Source organism: Rhamphochromis sp. 'chilingali' (assembly GCF_963969265.1).
Source record: "Rhamphochromis sp. 'chilingali' genome assembly, chromosome: 16".
NCBI lineage: Eukaryota > Metazoa > Chordata > Actinopteri > Cichliformes > Cichlidae > Rhamphochromis > Rhamphochromis sp. 'chilingali'.
The window spans coordinates 18487924-18512814 of record NC_137943.1 but is presented as its reverse complement, the minus strand read 5'-3'; the positions used below and the strand labels follow the sequence as shown (position 1 = coordinate 18512814).

Genomic DNA, 24891 nt, shown 5'->3' with positions numbered 1-24891 from the left:
TTTGCATACTGAAAGTTTCTATTGAAGGGAGTGAACAAAGGCTCAACTATTATGCAGACACTTGTTTCTTGTCTTTTTCTGTTTGCTATTACTAATTGAATAAAAGAGCTTCAGTTATACAATTACTATAATTCATGTTTAGCCTTTCAAAGCCTGATGTGACTTGGACTATATTATGGCAAAGGAGAGGTTCTCCAAAGCTAAATTTCATTGTGCCAAAGATAATACTGTATTTGATGAACAGGTCTGGCCTCAAACTGTGCAACCCTGCAGGGCAGACTGAGTCAGGAGCTACAACAGCTACAGCACTTTCCCTTATCCATCCCACTCCCTTACATAACCACAGGCCATGAGAGGGGTGTGGCGGGTAAAGCAGCAGTTATTAACTTGGTCTCAGGCAAAACCAACATCTCTTTTAGTCAACACTGAATTGCAAAGAGAGGAGAGCCGAGTAAGGTACTATAAGTGCAGTGTTAATTCACACAATTTAGGTTTATCAACGGGTTTGGGCGCAGGGGTAGGGGGAGTGTCATGTGTGTAGGTAATAAAATATATATGCAGAGGGCAGTGAATTATTAATGGTAAATGGAGTTTGCTTAGAAGTTACATAAATTATCACTTTGTCCAGAACAGAAACTTATGGGATAATAATAAATGTTAACATGCAGTGTAGCTGTGGCACAATTAAATAATCACACAGTAAACAAGCTGACTAATCTAAATGTTGCACACCAGTACTATTTGAAGTTTGCAATCTTTAGCCACCATAAGGCAGTAGTTATTCTAGCAAGTTAGGGTGCAATTAGGAAAAGTCTAAAGAAAAGCTTTCCTGGACTTCTAATGCTTATTGAACTTCCTCTTTCAAAACTTACTCTCACTAAGTGTTAACAGCAGAGACCAATTGTCATGCAAGTAATCACACCTAGTGTTTCTGAGACATTACTGTAGTCCGTTAAAATAAATAAATAAATAAATAAAAAGAAAAGAAAAATTCCAGCAGGCGGAGTGAGTTTTCCAGGCTTCCTCTCTGCTTTCTCCAGTGAGAGCATTTATAACCCTATGATGTCATTCAGGTTCGGCAGTTTCTGTTTGGGGCAAATTTAACATCTGCAACCAATCTGGATAATTTGTCCACCAAAATGTGGTACAGCCAGTGAGTGCAGGCCTGCTGTTGCTGCCATTATTTAGGTCTAAATCCAAGTTAAATACCTGCCGTTCACAGGGACATTGGAACAATTGCTTAGGTTCCTTTTTTTGGCAACCAACACCGCACTCATTCAGCAGTCTACCCTGGTTAGTTTCATGATACGTATTTTGAATGCTTTGAAGTTTATATTAAAGACAGCTTCACTCGTGCAGAAAAAAATAACATATGGGATTTCTATAAAGGTTGTTCATTCTTATGGCATCATGGCTGACACCTGATTCTTGAAGTATTGTGGCCCAAACCAGCAACCTGTGGAAAAAGTAACCTCATCTTAACAGTTGAATCCCCTGTCCCTGTGGGACGTGCTGGTCAAAAAGTGGAAAGTTTCATGGCCGAATTGGACGTTCATCCTCAAAAGGCAATTTTGTTTGTAATTTATAAAAGATCTGAGGACACCACTTTCCTGATGAAAAGAGCTGAAATATGTTTTCACATGGTTCAGTCCATCAGTCCCTAGTGACGTGGCATTGTTTCTCCACTGTTGCTTGAACTTCAAAACGAGCTTGGATTCAGTTTTGTCTCTGCGTGAACATTAGGCTACATGGCATGTTTATAAATATTTAGTTTAAATTGATGTCTTATCCATCTTTTTTTCTCTCTGGTTTCTCTGCTTTTTATGTTGGGTAAAGTTACACTAACAGCTTTGCTTTCATATAAGAAAGTTTATGTTCTGCCCAGTAGGGGGCGCAGGAGATATTTCAGCCTTCCTTCATAGTGTATGGTATGGGGATAACTATTAAGAATCTAAAGGAATAACTGTCAACCCTGTGCCCACATGTGCACAAAACACCACTCTTAACTCGGAAAGAATAATTATGCCTGTTGACTTGTAACTTTGAACATGTAATTCCTTTACTGTTTGCATCCCCAAAGTAATTCTAAAAGCCTCAGAAGTGCCTCAATCTTCCTGAAATCATGCATGGTTGAACATTTGAAATGAGCTCGCACATCACCCTCGGGCACTGATTCAGACTTGATTGAGGCAAGGCAAGCTGCAAGTGCTTATTTATACAACTGGTCTACGTCATTTGGAGGTTGTCCAAAGGGAGGAAAGAGACTGAAAAGATCACAAAGACCAAACTCGAGTGAGAATTTCATTTAAGCACATTCTATTAATTTCGTTGATTCAAGGTTAATCAACAAGTTGTCAGGGAGCACATGCTGCGTGTATACGTTAAAGAAGCAAACTAGTCAGGTTAGATGTCTGAAAAGTAAGGGGGAGAAAAAAAATCAAAGGACTCCACCAACAATCTATATAATTATCATCATCTGCTGCCTTTCCTCCCTGGCAGAAAAACACTCCATCCATTTGTAGAAATCGCCCGGGGGAACGTTACATCAAAACTAATCATAACGATTAAAATCAGCTTCTCTGCGAGACCGAGGCAATAGGCAAGTTGGAGGCAGGAGGGGTGAGGGTGTTGTAAATGCAGAAAGAAAAAAAATATTTGATTTTATAAAAACATAAACTCAACAAAGACTGAGGCACTGCTGCTGTGATCTCTTTCTTTGCTCGCGGTTTTATTTTGCAGATTGGTTTAGACTGGGGCAGAGACATGAGCTAATTGTATCCTGATCTTTGCCTTGAGGGGTTTCGGAGCCCTGGAGCAAGTATTCTCTGTATTTTGTTCTGTCTACCTTAGCCAAGCTATTGCATTTCTCACTGGTGTAGGAACAGAGGCAGATCGTGGGCCAAATCGGACGGAAAAGGTGCCCAAAAAGATACTTTATGCCGCTCTATGTTTCAGGTAAGCGAAGATTTATTTGGTTTGATTTTATTCCCGAGGTTGGATGGACTGGGACATAGAGGCGCAGCAGCTTTTACGCATGTGCCAAGCGATTCGAGCGGTACAGTTCTTAAAAAATATTTAACCACTTCCTGGCTATTGTCCCTTACTTACTGTACAAATGTATGCGCGTGACTACAATGTAGGACGTTCTGGTGCATCCAATCTAAACGAACAGCGGGCTCAGACTGTGATCTTGTCGAGCAAAGACTCTACTTATCCACCGTGTGAATTCGCTCCTGGCGCGTTTCAGATCGGAAAACATCGCCGTCTCCGTGTCTGCTGCTGCTGTGCAACTTGCTCGTAACTTACTTAAACCCGCGTTTGTCGTTTTCGTAAAGGTTTTTCGAAGTGAGTTTTGTCGTGAAACACTTCCATTTCCTGGCTGCCCTAGATCTTCTAATGAAAGACGCCATTGTGGAGTAATTTTGCCGAGGGCGTATTTCTTATTCTGTATGACAGGATGTACCTTTTACACACGTCAGTGCGGAATCTGTGAATCATCCGTTAATGCAAGCCATGTCCGCGTTATGAGATTCACATTTATGCATTTAAAGACGAAAATAGGAGCGAATTTAGTCTTTAGTCTAATCGCTTTACCACCGCGCCGTGCGTAATCAACTCCAAGGTCCGGATGCGAATCGGCACAGATATACTTACTCAGTAGTAGTAACAGTATCGACTTATTTCGCCTGTAGGACTAGACTTTGTAAACAGACATGTACTCCGTTTAAAGTGTGTACTTTCTACAGTATTGCATGTGGTATCCTAAAATATAAAGATTTTTTTTAAATAAAATAAAATAAAAGATTGTGTTTGATTACTAAACATCTACCACTGGACCCCAGGGAGAATACTCAAATCCAGCTCTGGTCACCTGTAATGAAGCCCTTAGCCAGTTTCACGAGTTCCAGGGGGTGAATGAATAAAGAGAATGGTGGGACTGAGATGTTTGGTTGTCAGGACCGATCACCTGATGGCGCTGTTAAAAAGGGAAAGGGGGGGGGGGAGAGAACTGTATATAGGGCTTCAGTTCATCTGTTTCACAGTGACAGTAGATTTACAAACAGAGCTCTGAGCTGAAAGAAGACACTTAACAAAACAGGCCAGAATCGCATTAGTGAAACTACAGGATCGGTTTGAACTTCATCTTTGCTTGCTCTCGATTGGAACACTGGGAGAGAAATGCTGTTATTGTATTTTTGTAGTGGCTCTGCCACTCCTGTGCCCTGGGATAGTTTGCTCTATGCCAGTGAACATGCACTACAGTCTCTAACAGCCTGCGGCTACATAGCACTGATCACACTTCCTTATCTGTGATGTCATGCTGATGTACAGCTCCAGTAACTCCACAAAGAATCGTTTTCAAGTAGATTAGTACGTCTGAGAAAACTGAGGGAGTAATTGTGTGTTCCTGGTTGATAAATAAGTAAGCACTACTATGGCTTGTTTTATAGTTACCAGCTGTGTATGAAATTCTTGATCGTGTGGAGAATCAAAGCTTATCCGGACCACCGTGCTCTACTGGAAATGATTATTTTTATGCAAGTTACAGCCAAAAATTGAAATGGTGACTACACATAAAATCAACAAGATGCTTTAAAGTACGGTACAGGTTTGCATAGTATGTTCAAATGTGGTGATGTGTTTGTGTTTGTGTGGGCAACCTCTTCATTCTTTCATTTAATGCCTTAGTACTTTTTCATACTAAACACATCTCCACGGGTCATTTGAAACATACCAAATACTCCCTTTACTGTTAAGTATAAGACGTGGAGTCAGTTTGAAGACAAAGTCTCTGCAGTCATTGTTCAGAACTTATATGCTTATGTCAGTTGTCATCAAAGAGGGGAGATGTGAAAACAAAAACATTAATGACAATGACAAAAGTTTTATTGAAATGCGGTATTTTGGCTTTGCTGCAGCATGCAGTTACTTTATATTTACAAAGTATACAAAGTCCAGTGGGATATGCATTTGATCTAGCTTACAGTTTTTACCCAAACCATGCTGTTATAACAGTTCATCATTACCTTTTTCATATATATTTTATATATACAGCTAGCGGCAACTGATGTTAACCCAGAGTTTGTAGTTGTCTGTGTATGGACATTTCAAACAAATGGCCACAGGCAACAAAGCAGAGACAACCCATCCAGATTATGTAAATACCAGTCTGCCTGCCTTGAACTGAATGTTAATGCTCTGATCTGAAATGCTAATTGTATCTTGTGAGATATGTCGAAACAGTGAAGAGTTGCATTCTGGGATGGCCAACTTAAAGTCAGTCTGTTACATATGCTGAACCCCAGAAGGCCCTTCAATTATTACAACAGCAGACAGATCCTTGCTTTCTATGTTTTTGGATTAATTATTAGTGGAACACATACCCTGCTATTTCTTACTAAATATTCAACCTGAGCTACTGTAAGGTGTTAGTTCCTTAAAGTTTGAAGAAAGATGGTCTTGCATTAAAGGCCTGAAAGAAAACTGGTGAAAAACAACAGAAACAAAAGGGAGTAGCTCGACTGCTCCGGGCTTTGATGCTCTGCGCATGTTTTAGATTTGTTTGTGCATACTGTGGTGCAACAAAATTACACGAGCTGGATAAACGAACAGATTCCCTGAACACATACGTTTTGACTTCTTTCGCAAACATCCTAACATGCATGGGAGACTTCTGTAGCGCTGTGCCAAATTCAAAATGGCAACAGGTTGGAAAAGCGCTCGTGTGGCACATCTCAGGATTCGTACTTGTAGATTCTGAGGACGCTGTGACCTTTGAACTGATTTTGAGCAACGTAGACACAGGTCCGACTAAAGGTTCACGACACGTCTTTATTTCCAGCAACTCGGGATGATTTTGTGATATGAGAGCTCATTCCCTCAACTGGCTCCCTCCAGCTCCCAACCCTCCACTTCCCACCCACCCAACCACCCGTTCTCTTTCACTCTCTCTTCTTTCTCCCCTGCAATTTTCCATAATGCCTCACAGATTTTACACTCAATCCACCTTTGCAATGACAAGGCTTTGAGGAAATCCAATTCCACCAAGCTGTTTTCAGAACTTACTCTCCACAGGCACACACTTTCTCTCACTCACTCTCTCTCACTCACACACACGCACACACCACCATCTCCACAAATTAGTCAGGGAACAAATTACCTGCATTCTGAGTGTGATCCCACGCACTTTGCCGGCTGCCTTACACAGGTCCCCTTTTGAAGAGCAGCCATGTGATTTCTCTCTCTTTTGCCCCGCAGGCCCCTTTGCCTTCTGCGAGGGATTCTGGAGTTGAATTTTAAAACTATGTATGGCTGCTGCCTGCGCTTATCAGCGCGTGCACAAGTGGCATGCAAATCAGACCAGGATCACACACCGCATTGGAGGCCTACACTCAAAGGCAAGCTTAATTGCTAATTGGGTATCTAGGTGTGAAACTCACACTGCCAATGAGAAACAGGAATGTGGATGTTTTAAGGCCAGTGGTTGAACTAATTAATTTTAATCTGAATGTTATTAAAAATTGTGGATTCCCTACATTTCTTCTGCGGAAAAAAAAACAACCCAGGAGAGTGCTGTGGCAGTACTTTTAACCGCAATTGGACATGTTGTGGTCTGGTTTTATACTCCACGATATCATTAGTGTGGTAGCTTTGCAATGCTGATGTGGTCACTGGAGGTGGTGTTAACACCACACCGCAGCGCTTAGACTTGTCAGACACAGAGCCAGGGAGAAACAGATGAAGAAGTTTTATAGCTGCTCTGAGGGTCACACCGTTGATTTGAAGGGGTGTTAGCTGGTACTTCACATGCAGTGTTTCTTTGCTGACCTCAAGGACGTTTAGTTATTGATAACATCTTGCAGCCTGTAAATAGTGAAGAGTCCTTTCCCTTAAAACATCATATTCAGAATGCATTTGGCCATCTAAAAAATAAGAGTGATGTTCCTGACTGCTTTTGTGTGACTGGAAAGCGCACAATCAATCAGGTGCTTATGGCTGGTAAGTGTGTGTATGGGTGGGGGGAGGTTGTATTTTTTTTTTTTTTTGGGGGGGGGGGGTTGAATGGGCTATTGCAGTGGTATTTTTTTCTTTTCTTTTTTTTTTTGTCCATGTGATTGAGAAGGTTGGCCACTGTTTCGGCTTTGTCACAGACTCAACTTTGTTCGACTGATGTGTTGGAAGGCTGAACAAAAACTGCTGCTGAACAATGGGCAGCAACGTGTAGGGGGGGGCAGTGGTCGCGCGTGGAAACACTGCTCCGAAAAGGGGGGCAAAGGCCAGCTGTTCAAGGTCCAGATGTGGCGTGTTAACCCAAATCGCATCATAAGCAGACGATCGCATTTTGCAGGCTAAGGCAGGATTTGTTTCATTCCGCGAAAATGCGACACACATACCTGCCACTGAAACAGCGACAGCCCAAAAGAGCCGCGGGCGCTACAATGCTAATGTTGTCGGGGGCTTTGACTTCTCCCAGCCACTGCAAAGAAGCCGCTCCGTGTGACAGCAACGGCTTTCGCTCTCACCCCCGGTGCTCGCTATTTTTTTCACGCCTCTTCATTTTTGGCAGGTGTGTTGGAGAGGGTGAAAAAAAAAAGCCTCACTGCTTTCTCCTATCTCTTTGACCCTAAACGTCTGAGCCGTAATGGACGAAACGGATATCATGGACTTAACGCATCAGAAGGCGAGAAAGCGTCCCCGTCCAATCAGTTCCGTGGATGAGTCCGTGCACGCTTCCCTCAAACGGCTCCCGATCCGAGCGGCGGAGTGCAGGGAGAGCTCGCTGATGTTCGCTGTCAGAGGAGAGCCCGTTCCCGCAGCATCTCTGAAGCAAAATGACCATTCGGTGACTTCCTCTCCAACCACAGTGATGCCGGCGCAGGTAAACGCGTAAAAGTGTCGTGTTGTCTGGGGAGGGGGAGAGCGATTTAACTTTCGACTTTATGGAGCGAAGTGCCGGACACTTTGTTTTTTGGTAGTTTTGTTTTTTTTATTTACCGAATCGAAGAAATCATCACCTCGGTGCCCTCAACCGTAGACTGCGCACACAGTGTCAGATAGTCCTTCCTGTGCAATATACTGTAAAATGTATGTGTTGAGTTCACGGTTTTGTTTTGTTTTTATTTGTTTTGTTTTTTAAAGCAGATGTGTCTAATGTCCTGCTCACTCCTTAGTGATCGGGACACTTTTGAGGTTTTCTCCAATCTTCACTCAAACTTTTTCGGGTATAAAGTCATTTTTCATCTCAGAGCTTAACAGAAATCGTCTCCTAATGGTGTTTGTAGGTTATCGTGAGACGTTATTCTCCAAATCCTATTATAGTATTCAAATCAGGAATCATTATTGCTCATTTTCATGACTGAGATTGATGCTCCAAATTAATTTGGTTTTGGAGATTATGGCCCACAGGAGTGGATGCTTGTGGATTGTGGCAACATTCAGGTCAAGGTCGGGCTGCTCTATCTTGCACAGAAAAGGGTAACAAGAAAAAAACCCACCCTTGCTCTCCACTCCTGTCTGCAGAATATATTGGATAAAGAAATGCACAGATTGTTGTCTCTTATTAGCCTTTCTTTCTTTTTTCTTTCCTAATATACTAATTTTTTCGATCTTCCCTAGAGTTGTTTTAATTGTCTGTTTCATTTGCAGCAGAAGATTACAATCTAATGTGTCTTCCTACATGCATTTCCTTTGTGCTCCCTCAGGATAATCGCTCCAGCATGTCCAGGCCCATGATCACACGGTCACCGGTGTCTCCCTTGAGTAACCAGGGCATCCCAACACCTGCTCAGCTCACCAAGTCCAATGCTCCTGTGCACATCGATGTAGGTGGGCACATGTACACCAGCAGTCTGGCCACCTTAACAAAATTTCCAGAATCTCGGTGAGTTTGCCCTGCCATACAGATGTATTTTAAGTGGAGGGGGAAGGTTAAGATCCAGGGTCAGGGGTAACCATTTGTGGCAGGATTTTTGCATGTATTGTGTGTTTTACAGGGATGTTTTCTGATGGAGCCTAATGTTTTTTTGTCAGAATTTCCTCGCAGTTTGTTGTTTATTAGTTATTGTTGTAACGCGACGGCCAGATGTCACATTTTGTAAAACTCTGCTATTTTAAAGGGGTAAACAATTTGTGAGCACTTTAAGTGCAGAATGCAGAGAGCAGACAAAGGCAACTTGGTTATTCTGACAGATGTCACAGCGGCAGTAAAGAGCCAAAGGGCATGGAGCCATCTGGAGGCTGGGAGGCCACACTGTCGCTCCAAGCACAGGCCCGCGGGTGACTGCCTCCCTGCCTCAGGCAACCAAGCACCAGCTGGCCTTGACCTCTCAGGACCTTCTTTCTTTCTTTAAGACAGATTTAGTGAGATCAAGTTTAGGTTTTAAAAATTGTTACAAGTATTCTTTGTGAGTGTAAAAAATACACTGATATGTTGTCCTCCTTCTTCCTTCCTTACCTCCCTTTCTGCTTAAATCACCACCCCTCCTCTCTCTCTCTTACGGGCAGAATTGGTCGTCTCTTTGATGGCACAGAGCCTATAGTCCTGGACAGCCTGAAGCAGCACTACTTCATTGACAGGGATGGACACATGTTCCGCTATATCCTCAACTTCCTCAGGACGTCCAAGCTCCTCATCCCCGACGACTTCAAAGTAAGTTGATGCCCATCCTAGAAACTGTAAATTCCCATCAGCCAGTCAGCAGTCCTACAACTTAACACACACAATGAATGCTAAGGCCGTGGAACGCCTTTGGTCACTGGTCCTCCCTGAGTTACTGAAAATGGTTCACATGCTGGAGAGAAAATATCAGGGCTCTACCAAACAAACCCCAATTGCAAAGCATTTCCTCATCAAGAGATGCAGTTTGATTCCTTCTAGCTACAAACTGGCAAAGATTCTTTTGCAATACATAAGTAAAAAAGCAGGCTCGTACTGAAACAATTATACTGACACCCATGGCCATACGATATCCTTTTTTCTGCAGCTCTCTGTGTTCTTGTGCCAAGTGTCCATCCAAGGTGCCTGTCACTGTATGTGGCACATAAGCAGCCCACCCCCCACTCAAATAGTTAAGCAATAATTATTGAACTTGCCCTGGGAGAAAACAAATAACCACATTATCAGATGGACTGTCCACTGTGCAAAAAGTATGTCAGTTAAAATAAGCAGAGGCAAAAGACAAGACCAAGTTCAGGCTAAGGCCATATGCTCAGTGAGTAGATGTTGAGAGGATCATGTGAAAACTGGAATGTGGTGCAGTTTAGGCCCTGCAGTGCTGTGAGTAAAGGCTCTGCTCCTCTAGCCCATGCAACCCTGTGTTACACGTCGCCCTGTATCTTCTCTACTTTGGATCTTTTGTAATTTTTCCTGAGTGGTGTCTCGACTAGGGTTTATTGTTCATTCATGTAGAACAGTGCTTTTAAAGCTTCCTTGTTCTTTCTGGGGGGGTTTTTGGAATATCTCAGCTTTAGAAAGAAAATGACGACTTTTACGGTAACTGTTTTGCTTTTTGTGTCTTTTAGTATGTTGCTCTCTAGTATCCAGATTGTCCAGAATTCTGCATCAAGACTACCTGTGTAGAAGATAATATTGTACAATTAAGCATCGATCTAGGAGGGAAAAAACAAAAAATATTACAAAATACTTTGAAATCTAAACAGAATAATCAACAGGAACAACATATTTGATACAACCCTGAAAACATATACCATATTTACCATGGTTTTAATGTGTAAACCGTTAAGGCCGACAACTTCACATTTCTTTTTCGAGAATGCAATGATGTGAAAACCCTTCAACTTTTATATCCTACAGGACTACAGCCTGCTGTATGAGGAAGCACGATATTTCCAGCTGCAGCCCATGCTTGCTGAGCTGGAGCGCTGGCGCCAGGACCAGGAGCTAGGTCGGGTGTCCCGTCCCTGCGAGTGCTTGGTGGTGCGTGTTGCACCCGACCTGGGTGAGAGGATCACACTCAGCGGTGACAAGGCCCTGATCGAAGATGTGTTTCCAGAAATCGGAGACGTTATGTGCAACTCCGTCAATGCTGGCTGGAACCACGACTCCACACACGTCATCCGGTTCCCACTGAATGGGTACTGTCACCTCAACTCTGTCCAGGTTTGTATCCATCTATCTTGAAAACATAATAATTGATTGCAGTAATGTTGTGCTCATTTAGCCTTTTTCTGTCATAAAAAATTAGTTATGTCTGATTGCAGGCTTTCTTTTTTTAATCTTTTTTAATCCAATCAAATTACAAGAACGGCCTCGCAGAAAAATGGGTGCTTTGATGAGTTCATCAAAGCGCTAATTTAGAAAGCTATCATTACACAAGTCTACCACCATCTTTACTTTCTGTGATTTGTATGGAATAATAATGTTGACTGTAACTGGAGAGCTGAAAAAGGGCTGAGCTTCAGTACTATCCACTGATGTAACACTATGTTTTTGGATGGTTTTGAACATATAACATTGCATCACACAAAAATGAAGCTGTAGGTGTGCTTCATATGCCAAAAAAAAAAAATCAGTTAATCTGGACTTTTGGTTTTACATACAGTTTGAAAGGTCTCTGTTCAACCCATTACTTCAGGTGAAACCATGTCTCACAACCTATAAACATTTTATTTTGGTCTCTTGGTCTAAAAAGTCATTACATTGGCCAGAGTCTTCCACCATGTGCTAGATGGTTTAAAGACTGAAAACAGAGACCAGAGAAGCTGAAGGAGCCTCTCAGCCCATTTCAAGTTTGTTGTGAATTATTTGAACAATGATGACCAAAACGCCAGCTTACAGTGGGCATTAGGGCCAAACTAATGAAAAGTGATGAGAAAGTTGTTAATGATGGGAGTTTTACATAGTGGAACAGCTGAGACCTTTATCAGTGGTGCAAAAGGAAACTGTAAGGAAGAAGAAAGAGGAAGTTCAGCGTGTAATGAAAACACAAGTCAGTAACTCTGAGTGTCTTAGTGGATCAACAGATTGACGTCCAATTTAAAATAAAATCAAGACTTTGATGGTGTTCTGTTCAAGTATTGTTTCTGCGTATAACATCCGAAAAGCATTTGGCAAGATTTCCTACTAAGAATTGGATGCCTTAGTGAATCAATACCAGCAATATCTTGAGGTTGTGCACTTCTGATATATTAGTTTATCTTTGTTTATTAAAGTTAACTTTGCCTTTGTAAACTCTTATAAGTTATTAGGGGTGTTATAAATCTAAGGGTTGGGAGTCTATTCGAACACCATTCATTACAAGGAGATAGAAAATAAGTTTGTTGTAAGAACTAGAGGTCAAGTTTCAATTTGCTTTCTATTAAAATATGATCCTTTCCCAGGAACTGTGTTTTTACCTGAAACTAATACATGCAAAACTGAAGCTTTTAAAAAATAGGTGTATGCTGCACACACAAGTAAGCCTTTACTCAACAAAACACTCTTTTTGTGTCAACCTCCATTGTTATTGTCTGCATGTATTTGGCAATCCTGCATTTCCCAGATTATAAATTCATACTCCAATAACTCATTGATGGTAAAATCCTCAGACATGCATCCATAAAGGATGAAGTAAAGGCATATTTGAAAAGATTTTACAATGATTTTGGACTATGTCTCCGTCTGAGGAAGTCAAATCACCGCCTCCTTCCCAAAAAACACACACACAAACCAGACTCTGGAGAGTGTGTGTGTGTGTGTGTGTGTGTGTGTGTGTGTGTGTGTGTGTGTGTGTGTGTGTGTGTGTGTGTGTGTGTGTGTGTGTGTGTGAGTGAGTCGTGGAGAGCAAGCAAGAGAGTGAGCATGCTCCCTAGCAGGTTGTCCCCAGGCAGGGCCCATAATCCTGTTTGGTTATTAAAGCACGCCGGCGGTGAATGCTGTATCTGCGGCTAATGGAGGCAGGGCGGGGGGTTTGAGAGAAGGAAGGGGAGCAGAGAGAGCTGCCAGCAGTAGGGGGACCTTTGTAGTTTTGGTGAAGGCTTGGGCCTGGGGGAGAATTGGGGAGAGGGTTTTTTTTTTCCTGAGCAGCCCACACTGAGCCAAGTGGCAGAGAGAAAGCCTCACTGCTCCCTGGGGCCTCTTCGATGGAATGTGATCCTACAACCCCCCTGGACACGTCTGTAGATGTCTGCGAGGCTGTGGGATCAGGAACAGCTACACACACATAGACAAACACACATATACACTAGAAAACAATGAAAATGAGGTATGAGGCAATATGAGAGGCTCTTGGTTTTGTGAAAGTCTTGTGAAAGTCCCATCCAAATTCCCGTCACAAGCCGTATGTTGCTGCTACTTACTCCCAAAGCTGTTTCCAATGCTAGACTAAGGCAGCAGCACATAATTGGAGGAGTTTTGGGTGATTGAATGCTTTTCAGCTTTGCAGCAGTGAACAAAAGGTTAGTGGTTAACAATTTAGCATCACTGTTGTAGCGACTCCCTGACTGGCTTATCACACTGACTTTTACCAAGAAATGACCAACCGTGTGCATTTCCTTCTATAATCAATATCTTGCTTCTGACATCCTCCCCCCTTCTATCTTGTTCCACATTTCCCAGGTTCTAGAGCGTCTCCAGCAACGTGGCTTCGAGATCGCTGGCTCCTGCGGCGGAGGCGTGGACTCATCCCAGTTCAGCGAGTACGTCCTGAGGAGGGAACTGAGGAGGACAAGTCAGCGAGGGCCCAATTCAAACAGGATAAAGCAGGAGCAGCTAGACTAGAAGCCTCCCAAGCAGCAGGAGGTGCTAGACTTTTCTGTGGCAGCCAAACGCTTGACGCTGCAGAGCTCTGTGGACTCTGTTTTTCTTTGTTCCCTTGTTGATGTTTTTTGTTTTCTTAAACTTGAGAATCATCTAAAGAATAAAAATGAAGTGCAACAGGAGATTTTTTTTTTTTTTTTTTTTTTTTTTGCCATAAGAAGATACAAGATATTTGATAAGTTTGAGATTGTCCCCCTAAACCAGTTTAAAAAAGGATTTATATATGCTGGATCCCCAAACAAAGTTTGTTTTAAAACTTGGAGCCTACATTAGGTTGAATAGGAGTCCTAATTTTCCCATATAAATTAAAAAGAAAAGAATTTGTTGCTGATTTTATGTGTTGCATAGCTTTTTTATTTGTATTTTTTTCAACCAGTGACTTGATTCAGTGTCGCTGGCATATTGGTTAAATCAGTTTTTACCCCTTGTTTTGAAAAGGTCACTAATGTGTTGCTTACAGTGCAGAATGTCTTCGTTGTCATAAACAGTTAGTCTCAACAACAGCATCTGTTTTTCATATAATAACATGACGTTAAATAATTACGACACCAATGAAGTGTTTTTTTCTTTAATTGCTTATTTTATTGGCCTAAGTCAAAAAATACAGTTGACATCAAAATTTAACTTCAAAGACTTTTATTTATATATATATATATATACACACACACATGTATGCAGTAAGGAAATAGAAGAAGCTACTTTCGTCTGCTCTCTTATTCACAAGGGGTCACCACAGCGGGTGGCTCTGCATGTTTGATTTGACAGATTGTTCTTATTCCAGATGCCCTTCCTGCCACAACCCCAAAAGGGATTTGTGTCTCCTCAAACTGGGGATCTTTCTTTTGTTGGGCAAATGTGTAAACCACTACACTATGGAGCCGCTAGATGCAGTAAGGAAATCATTTTGTGAATTATTATGACACACCATTTGCCTCATCAGGGACTATGAGCTGCAAACCCCCCGCGTCCTACTTTGGGAATTATTTAATTGGATCAAAAAAAATTCCCTTGAGTCATGACCTGTAAATTTTCATCGTATATGTGTTTGTGTTTTTTACATTTAAACTTTTTAAAGGAAATTTTGTTGCTTCAGACATGACTGAACAGATTAAAAGCTTATTGTACTACCCACTCCAAGATCACTTTTATTTGTAGCACATATTCATATTAAGTTGAATATAAAGTATTTCTTAAATAACTGACCCACCTATGCTCCCTAGATTTGAGTAAAGAAGAATGTAGCAAAAAAAAAAAGTGAAATAAATCTCAGCTAAAGTAGTTATGGTGTCTGTTCACAGTTTTTACTTTGCTGCAGGGACTGCTTTCACATGTCTCACAGCAGTTAATTAGTAATTCCATAAATTTGATTTTGCTGCATCTGTTGTACCGCTCGCAATTATTTCAAGAAACCTGAATGTATTTATGGCAAACATGATAAAAAAAACCCCAAAACATGACATTATGTAGTGTCTTTGCTCTTTCCAACCAGAGAGGTAAAGCAAACTGCCGAGGCAATATTATACCTTGGAGGATTTATGCTGGCGCATCAGTGACTACACAGGGCATTCTTTACTTAGTTATATTGAATAGAGCCGACTTCTCCACGCAAGTCCTGTCAGTTGTACTTCCACATATTCCTGCAGGGTCAAAATCCAAAGTGAAATCCCACACGGAGCCATGTTGTCTTGTCTCCATCCCTTTTGGCAGAATCTCCACTTTCTTTGGCTATCTACAGTTTATGCTATATGTCTCCCTTTCAGGCCCCTTTGCCCCAGATTCCCTTTTGATTGACTGTTATGCTCATAGGCTAGAGGTGCAACTGTGAGTGGTTCAAAGCAATGCTCTGTTCTCAGTCATAAAATCAAAAACAATTCCTGTGCACGTGGAAGAAACTATCAACTTTCAATTAAAAGCACTAGAATTCACTCAATTAAAACTTTGTGTTTAAGACAATACATCATTGGCTAAACATTCTTTTAGCAAAGCTAAATATAATGCTTTAAATATTCAGCTCTTTTAATTTTTATTTCAGTACTCATTATTTAAAATGACTGATCATTTTAAGCAGAGCCATTTGCTTTTTTTTTTGAAAGTTAAGTGAAAAGGTGACATCTTGGCCAGGATATATTGCTACCAGTGACTGCAGATACATTTCTAAAAGCTAAATCATGATTGGAAGAGGTGACCTTGTTGGTTTCTAGATAGATGGGCATCACCCAATTTACAGGAACTTTACTTTGGTGCAACCAAAGCTTACTCAGATTGGTCTATAACACTCAGACTACGAATACACTACAAATCAGAAAGTTTCCACTACCACCAGTCTTATCCCTCCCCTACAGGGTCTGGATATTCACACAGATAGTGGTTTATAACATTTAACACATAGCATAACATATAGCAACAACCTGCAACGACAAAGTACAAAAACCTGCAAAACCAAAAGCCTGTTTTTACTTTACAGGCCAAACAAAGAACTTAATCTTTACATTTTTAGGATTGACTTAACATGTAGATGTTTACATGTAAAAACATGTAAAAACATGTTTTTACGCACACGTAAAAACATGTAAATATAGACATGTAGTTATCTTTGTAGGTGCTGCTGGATAGATTTTGTATCTACCGCTAAGCTAAGCTAAGTTAAGCTAACCAAACCAGCTACTGGCTGTAGCCTCATATGCATCGCATGAGAGTGGTATGCCTGTCTCTCAAGTATTTCTATAGTAACTAGAGCATTTTTTTTCTTTTAAAAATATGTTGCTATTCTTAAATAAGTTGTAATTTTATAGGTATATTAATCTTCTTATGAATAAAATGTTATTAAGGATAGTGTCACTCACTAAACCAGTGAGCTTTATTTTAAATTCTGTAGCACTCCTACTTTTTGTGCAACATATGTGATTTTTGTTCTTTAAGTTTACTACCTGTGGGGCAGCCTCAGTATAATGAGACCTTGTCCATCCCTATCGCTTTTCACTTCCTGGATTTAGACTAACTTGAAAAGGAATTAGAGATATCCTCCTCTCAGAACGCATTATGCTGAAGAAAAGATGAATAGTATTAAAAACTGACTTCCAGTTCTTTAAAGGGCAGTAGTTTGGAGGAGAATAAAGTAATCTGGGATCCTCCTCCTTCTTCTGTGGCGCCTCTGTGATTATGTCTCTTTCACTTGCTTTCTCTCTAGTGATTATTTCCAGTCATCAAAAGGCATTGCAGGGCCTGGAGAAAGTGGCTGTGGCCATCTTTCCCTCAATCCCGAGGCTCTGCTTACTCACCACTAGTGAAGGTCAGTGGATGGACTCATTCACCTCATCTTCAGATCATCAGCCCTCGCAGTGCTCAGTTCTACAGCCTATAGTGCAAGCAGTGGCTCCAGTTCCTAATGAATATACAAACTAAACAGACTTATTAGATCATGTACGCTGTACACCATCTTCCTCTAGCTGCAGTCTTCTCTCTTGTTCTGTGTTGATCTGTAGGTAATATTTTCTACCGTAGGTGCCTCCTACCTTTATTGAAAAAGCCTCTTGGCCATTTTATGCCAGCAAGATAATTATAAATGTAACCTATGGCAAAAAAGAAAAACACAACTCCCACATCTCTCCCTTGCCATTTCTCTCTCTCTCTCTCTCTCTCTCTCTCTCTCTCTCTTTCTCTCTTTCTCTTTCCTTCTCTTTCTCTCCCTCCCTTCCTCCCCCAACCTCAGCCTCAGGAGCTGATTTCAAATTTTCAAAGATATCTCATAGTGAGGCTGTGAGATTGAAGGCTCATAAATACCTTTATTATAATATAATGGTCACATATTTCCACCCATTATTTCTGGTGGAAAAGAATAGTTCATTGGTGTGATGAATGTCTCGCAGTCTTTGGTACTTTAAATGTTTTTAGTTGGACAATCGCCGGTAGAATAATATCTCAAACGGACACTCGCTAGTATAATGATATCTCATTGTGGCTTTGCTTCAGTTAATAGCCATTCTCAACCACTGGATGTGTAACATTGCTGACCTTATTTATCTGTTAAAGTCACAAGGCCCTGTCCGTCATGTAGGTTTTGGGAATGCCTACTTTCCAGTAATTTGGGACTATGTAAATATGCTGTCTTCTGGTTCCTTTTTTTTCTTTTATAAGAGGAGTGATGGACAATGCTAACGAGGCAGACTTGGTAACATTTATGTATCACTATTCCCATTGGCACAAGCCTGACTGCATGTGCTCACATTAATGAATAGGTGTGTACAAGATTACCACTATGGAATGAAAACAATCTCAAGTCTAATCAACTTCATTTCAAATCTGAAATAAGATTAAGACATTAATCCATGAGGCAGTGTGCAAGGTGTATGGGCAGTTGCTGCAGCACACAGTGCACAGACTCTGCGTTTATGCACAATGTTGATCGAGTGAATTTTTGGGTGAACACTGACAATTCCTATTCCTGTATGTGCAACAAGCCATTTGCACTTCCGAAGAATCATGTGCAGACCTTAACTCTTTCCATCACTGTCATAGATTATATGGACCAGAGTACTGGGCCACATTACAAGTACAGAAGGCACCCAGTCATGGAAATCCATGCCAAAAGACCCTGGTTCACAGTTTTTGTGCTGCTGTTAATGTCAAAGTAGGTTTTAAAAGCTGCACTTAGTGGTCTGCCACTTTGTGGCTGAATTACTTTGTTTTCTATATGGTTCCACTTTGCAATAAGACTGCTCACCGATAGTTAAACAAACTGACTTGTTGCAGTTTTGTCATCCTATTACAGTGCTGAGTGAGCTCTTTAGAAAGACCCATCGTTTCCACAATTTTTGTATGGCAATGAGCCTGAAAGCACCTGAATTCAGATGAAGAGGTGTGGCTCAATTCTTTTGTTTATATAGCGTATATGCGAATGAAGCTATGAGGGACACTAATGAGAGAGTTAACAGAATTATGATCCAGTAATTTATGATAAGTACTTGAGACTTAGAATGATTTTTTTAGGTTCATATGACTGCATTCAGCTTCATCCAGACATTTCCACAACTATAATGGAGCCAAGGTTCAGGTGCATACCATGTGTGTATCGACAGAGGTGTGAAAAAGTATTTACCCATTTCCTAATTTCTTCTTTTTTGATTATTTCATTTATACAGGGTAAAAATCTATCCAGACCTAGTTGGCATTGTGTGAAAGTAATTGTCCCCCAAGACTACTGGGAACACATTCTGTGCACTGTCCAAACTAAAGTTTAGCTTTTTGGAAGATTTGAGTCCCACTGCATCTGGCATAAAATTAACACAGAATTTCATAAAAAGAACATCATGCTTAAAGTCAAACATGGATTTGGCTTTGCTGCTTTAGGACTTGGATGACTTGCCATAATTGATGGAAACGTGAATTTTGCTCTCTACCAGAAAATCCTGAAAGAGAACGTTTGGCCTGCAGTTTGTGGTCTAAAGCTCAAGCCCACTTGGGTTATGCAACAAGACAGTGATCCAAAACATCAGCAAGTCCACCACTGAATGGCACCAAAAAAATAGATAAATAAATAAAAGTGCGTGTTGGAATGGCCTAGTCAAACTTAAATCCAATTGAGATGCTTTGCCATGACCTTAAACATGCTCACAAAACCTCCAGTGTTCCTTTAGCTGTACACTTGTCTCTTGTTCTGTGTTGATCTGTAGAAATATTTTCTACAGTAGGTGCCTCCCATACCTTTATTTAAATTTTGGTGTGGCACAGTCAATGTCGGGACTTAAAGCCAATTGAGATGCCCAGGCATGACCTTAAAAAACCTCCAGTGTGGGTGAATTAAAACAATTCTGCAAAGATGAGTGGACCACAATTCCTCCGCAGCAATATGAAAGGCTCATTGCCAGTTACCACAAACACTTGATTCCAGTTCTTGCTACCAAGGATGGCGCATCCAGTTATACAGGTTTGGGTGCAATTAGTTTTTCAAAGGCAAGTTTTGGATAGCTTTTATTCTGAAATGTTTTTCTCTGATGATCTGATGAACAAATAAGCAAAGATAAGAAATCAGTATGGGGATAAATACTTTTTCACAGCACTGTATGCAGATTTCTAGCACTTGTGGCAGCTAATATTGACTGTGGAGTCTGTAATTAGGTCCCATTTTTTCCTATGTGAAATACATGCTAAGCGTTGCAGTCTTTTGTGTGCTTATCCATTAATGTGACAACATCCAATTTAGACTTCTGAAATGTTGATAGAAGTTAGTAAAATTTGCTAAGTCTGACAGGTTGCTTCCTTAGTTTTTAGGAGAAAGTAACCTGGTGCTCATTCATGGCTGAAGCTAAATGTCTTAGATTAATTGAAAAGTGTTTATATCTGAAAGAGTAGCTTGGTATCTTTATGGATGCATCGTTAAAGCCCGCTCTTACTCCCAACTCATAATACGCTGAGGCTTCTCATACCATTTTAGCTTATACGGTGAGGAAAATTAATGTGTAAAATTGGCAGGTTTTATGCATTCATAAAAACTGAAATTATGTGAAACTTCAAATGGGTCGTTAGGATAACGTGGGCTTGAAACACTACATGTACTAAGAGTAATTTACACCATAGAGCCATACTTTTAAAAAAACCCTCTAAACAACTATTTCTTAAATATGGCTTTACAGAGTTAAATCTGTGTTTTATTTTTACTTATAAAGAGAAATACTTTGTGTATTGAAAACTGGTGGTAAAGGAGTACTCAGTGTAACTTAAAATGTGAAAAGAAAGGCTGATGACCAAGGACCTGTGTGTGGGATTTGGGAGTGACAGTGTGTTGGGGTGTGTTTTGGATATAAAACTGTTTAAGGCATGATGAATTCTATAGAGAATCTCTTACTTTTGTTGCAGGATACTTGTTTACACAAAATGAAAGGGAAACACACACACACACACACACACACACACACACACACACACACACACACACACACACACACACACACATGCATAAGGCAACTTCGTATCTATCCACACAAGCATGATACTTTCATTGTATATGGAACATAGCATTTTACCTGGAGTTATTTGCTGAATTTCAAAGATTCATCCTTATGTAAATGAAACAGTCCCTGCAAGTTATTCATGTACAGGGAACTGTCCAGTCAGTCATTGGGCTACAAGCTCTATGAGACTGTACTTTGAGCTGAGAGGTAGCAGGGTTTAACTTACTGTGTGTACATTTCTTTCGGTTTTGCAGTGTTGTACATATGCATCCTCCACCATGATATACAGAATACTGTCAAAAACAGTAGTTATTATTCCGTAGACCCACCTTTACAATGTAGCCTATGGTGTTTGCCCTATAATGTGCGACAGTGCTCCAAGTGGAGACATTGAGGTAGTGCTTCACAGTATGCTGTGCTTTGTATTGTTTATTTATCAGTCAGGCCTTGAATTATGGTTTGCTTGCAGTGAAGAATTTTAGACCGGACTACGGTCGCTGCAGGCCCCTTGGCATACACTGTACACTGAGAGGGAATCATTTATATTCTACTCCAGAGGTAACAGAAGAACATGAGATTGGGAAACAGCTCAAACACCACTCTGCTTGTGAGGCTCAAGGCGGAGAAAAGTCAAGCTGTTTTTTTTTTTTCTTGTGGGCTGCAAAGCACATTCAAGCAAGTTGTGTTATTCTTTTCTATTTTTTAAACTTATTCCTCCTAAAAAAGAAAAGCTTCATATATAGGCTGTGTCCAGTTTCATTGCCATGCCTAGTGTCTCAGTGGAGGTCTGATGGAATGCTCAGCAGCACGGAAATCTGATCAGTGGAGCTACATGATTAAAGATGACATATTTTAACCTGTGCTGAGAACTGCAAAATCGACTTTTTGGCGAAAACACTAGCAAAGTTACCCCATCACAGCTTTTCTTATTTCCCCCCTCTTACCCTCCTTTCATTGGTTGAGAGTTAATATGAAAAAGCTAGCCTTGATCAAAAGGTCTCAACTATACTGTAACTGTACTGTTCACAAGGAGCACACCTCCCTGCACCAGTCTTTCACATGGGTAGACCTGCATGTTCGGAGTGCTCTAATGATTCTGGAGCTTGCCATTCGAGGGCCACCCATCCATCATAGTGGTAAGGCCAGCGGCTTTATTATAATACAGAGGACAGATATGCTCTGAGGCTATGTGGGACACAATAGAGGTCTTTCAACAGACCTATAAATACATGATCTGTCAGAGTTGCTATCCTGAGGGCGCTCTCAGCCAGGCTCTAGCCCTCCGGTTGGCCATCACTTATGCTAAGATATGCGCCAGCCCCCAGGCTAAGGCTAAGGCTCAGTTCATTTCAGCCCCTCATCAACCACCACATTCTACCTCCAGCCATGAGAATAAATAAGAACAAGATGAAAAAAAATGGTGATTCATTATGATGGAGTGCAAAACCTTAACAAAACAAACAAATCGAGGGAGTGAAAATAAGCAGTGATAGCCCACTATTGACTCTTTGGCAACAGCATCTGAACGAAAAAAAAAGAGCTGTTGCTGAAATAACACAGGGATGTTGATCCAACAGCACACTTCAATATGAGGCAAAAGCTGACTGAAAAGGCTTACATGCCAAGATATTTGCTTTGCTGCGTATCGCAATGGACGACTATATCAAAATTTCTCACAAACATCCCTGTGGAAGTGTGTGTGCTAATAAAAGAAATGTCTGGTGGGTAGATGTCACCTAGAGGAAGAAGTGGAACATCACTGTACTGTCTCCCATCAGCTCTTCCTCCAATATTGTGGGTTTTTTTTTTTCAAAGTATATTTTAAGTGATATATGCAGCTCCTCCTCTCCTCCTCATCTTATCTCAGGTGAGAATCTCTTTTCACTGTTGCCTCCAAGCCAAGATCAGCAATCTGGGAGTTGGGTGTGTTCTTTTGGAGATTAGTGCGGATGGAGGCTGTTGCCTGTTGGAATAATAAACAGGTGAAGACTTTAGCTCTGCATAATTCTCTATCTCTGCGCCACCTTAATGTATTAAAATCATATTCTTCCTCTGGGCAGAAAACCAGCAGCAGATTATGTCCGGGGCACGGTGAGTGGAAACCCAATGACAAATCTCACAACTCTCACAACAATGATCACCTGGGCAGGAGGTAGCCATTTATCATGCTTTTCACCAAACCCCAGCTTTCAAAGGTGCGATTCGAGCTGTTTAAATTATAAGCATTGCTTAAGTGCCTGGTGATGTGGTAATGCCGTGTTTACACTGCGACACACTTCACTGTATCTGTAAACAACACCTTTCTCCAAACACATGTTCATGTACGCGGCCCTCCACCCCTAACCCAAGTTCTTCCTGTCCCCACTCAGAGCATACCTACAAACCTCAGCCCATCTCTGAGTTCTCCAAGGGTTATTCCAGTCACGCTGACAGCCAAGCCAGGTAGAGAATTGTGTTTATAATGGCTTTTGTTCCCAGCTTTAGATTTTTTGTGGCCTCATCCATTCACACACTACAACACAACACCCCACCCCCCACCCCCCCTGCACCAGCCTCATCCACCCCCAAGCGCTCCCTCCCCAACTCACTCTCTCCTCTTCTTCTTCCCCCAGATCTCTCTTTGCCACAGCTGCTGCCTCCTGGCCTCACCCAGAGCCTTCAGGAGGCTTCCCAGCTCCCTCTCCTTTTCCCTGAAGCCAAGAAGGAAAAGCAGGCAAAGAAGGAAAATAAAACTTCAGGCACACCACGCAAGGCCATCTGGGTAATCTTGTTCAAAAGGCTTGAGGTGATAGCTGCAATTTACACAGGCAAAAAGAAGAAGAAGAAGAAGAAGAACAGACCTCATTTCCATACCTACCAGCCTCAAGGAGATGAAATTGAATAAACTAAGAATTAGAAAAGAATTACAGTAAAACCAATACGGAATATTCAACATTAGTTCATTTTGTCCTTGTAACACCCCCCTTTTCTCTCACACACACATACACACACACTGACACACACGCGCATATTTTGATTTCTTAAGAAAGAAACCGTTGCGCTGACATGAAGGTGCCATGGACTAACTAACAGAAGCACACAAGTTTACACACTCGGCTGCAATCACACGCTGAAACAGTTCCACTTAAATACACGTGCAGACACACACACAGCCGAGGGGGGAAACAATATATGTGATGAAAGCAAATCAAACTGAAATCCAACATGTTAAAGTCAAGTTGATTAGTGTGGAAATGTAAAAGCATCCTCAACTGGCATATCCCACAGTCATAAAGATATGTTAATTTGCAACTTAATGGCTGAAAGCATAATTTTGCTTATATAAACCTTGAAACATGCTGCATTTCTTAAATGTGCCTTAATTTAATGAAGTAAACACCACCACAAAACAATAAATGCCCCAATTAAAGAACAGGCATGAAGAGAAGTGTCTATTTCCCACTTTGCCCCTGCGGACATATGTATCCAAGCGTGTCTGTGCATTTACCCACACGCAGAAACATATGCATTGTGTGCAACTCATAAACATCATGCCTTCACGTTTCACATTAGCATATCTGCCGTGTTGTTTTAGATGTAGTTTATCTGGTGTGAGATCCAGGCTGCATGTTTCTGTCAATATCGGCGATTATGCATTTTAGTATGAGTGTGGTGGGGGTAGGAATTTAACACGTAAAAGTACAGCAATAACTGCATAGCAATACTGTATAGTTAGCGCACAATGTAGACAGGGCTACCATTCATAATTGCATGCATGTTATTAAAACATATTGCGTATCGGAGGCAAGATGTGCCATCCTCTATTCTTCCTTCCTTCTTTTCCTGCCCCTGTGTCTGTATGTCATCTGGACTGCTTCGCACCCCTGGGGGGCATATCCCATCAGGCTTGCTGTGCTCCAATGTGTCCCGACAGACCTGATGTGATCTGAGTGGCTGACGGGTTTGTCCCTGCTGCCCGCTGTCTTTTCACTTCCCTGCTTCGCTCGCACATGTGCCTAAGAAACACACAACCTGATGCAGGCTGACTGGAGTTTGCACCTCCTGTGGAAAGCTTCCAATGTGCATGTGCAATCATCTGCTGCATGCTCATCCACCAAAACGTTTGCAGCTTGCAGGAGTCATGCACAATGCCTCACAATAATAATCTCGAGTTTAATCTCGACTTTCAGTTTCGCCACAGATAATTCC

At 41.3% G+C, this 24891-nt stretch overlaps 1 protein-coding gene across 3 annotated transcripts; it reads left to right on the top strand.

Moving 5' to 3' along the window:
* The first annotated feature begins 2778 nt into the window (after positions 1-2778).
* On the top strand, positions 2779-13904 carry kctd1 (potassium channel tetramerization domain containing 1). 3 transcript variants are annotated; one of them, XM_080861769.1, is made up of 6 exons: positions 2779-2955; positions 7568-7879; positions 8703-8881; positions 9505-9649; positions 10814-11119; positions 13556-13904. In XM_080861769.1, exons 2-6 carry the CDS (start codon positions 7643-7645, stop codon positions 13715-13717), a joined length of 1029 nt encoding a protein of 342 aa, XP_080717895.1. In that variant the 5' UTR covers positions 2779-2955; positions 7568-7642; the 3' UTR covers positions 13718-13904. The 3 variants fall into 3 exon arrangements, with proteins under 3 accessions (XP_080717895.1, XP_080717896.1, XP_080717897.1); XM_080861770.1 differs by lacking the exon at positions 7568-7879 and adding an exon at positions 6259-6398 and having other exon boundaries at positions 2782-2955; XM_080861771.1 differs by lacking the exon at positions 7568-7879 and having other exon boundaries at positions 2783-2955.
* The last annotated feature ends 10987 nt before the right edge of the window (positions 13905-24891 follow it).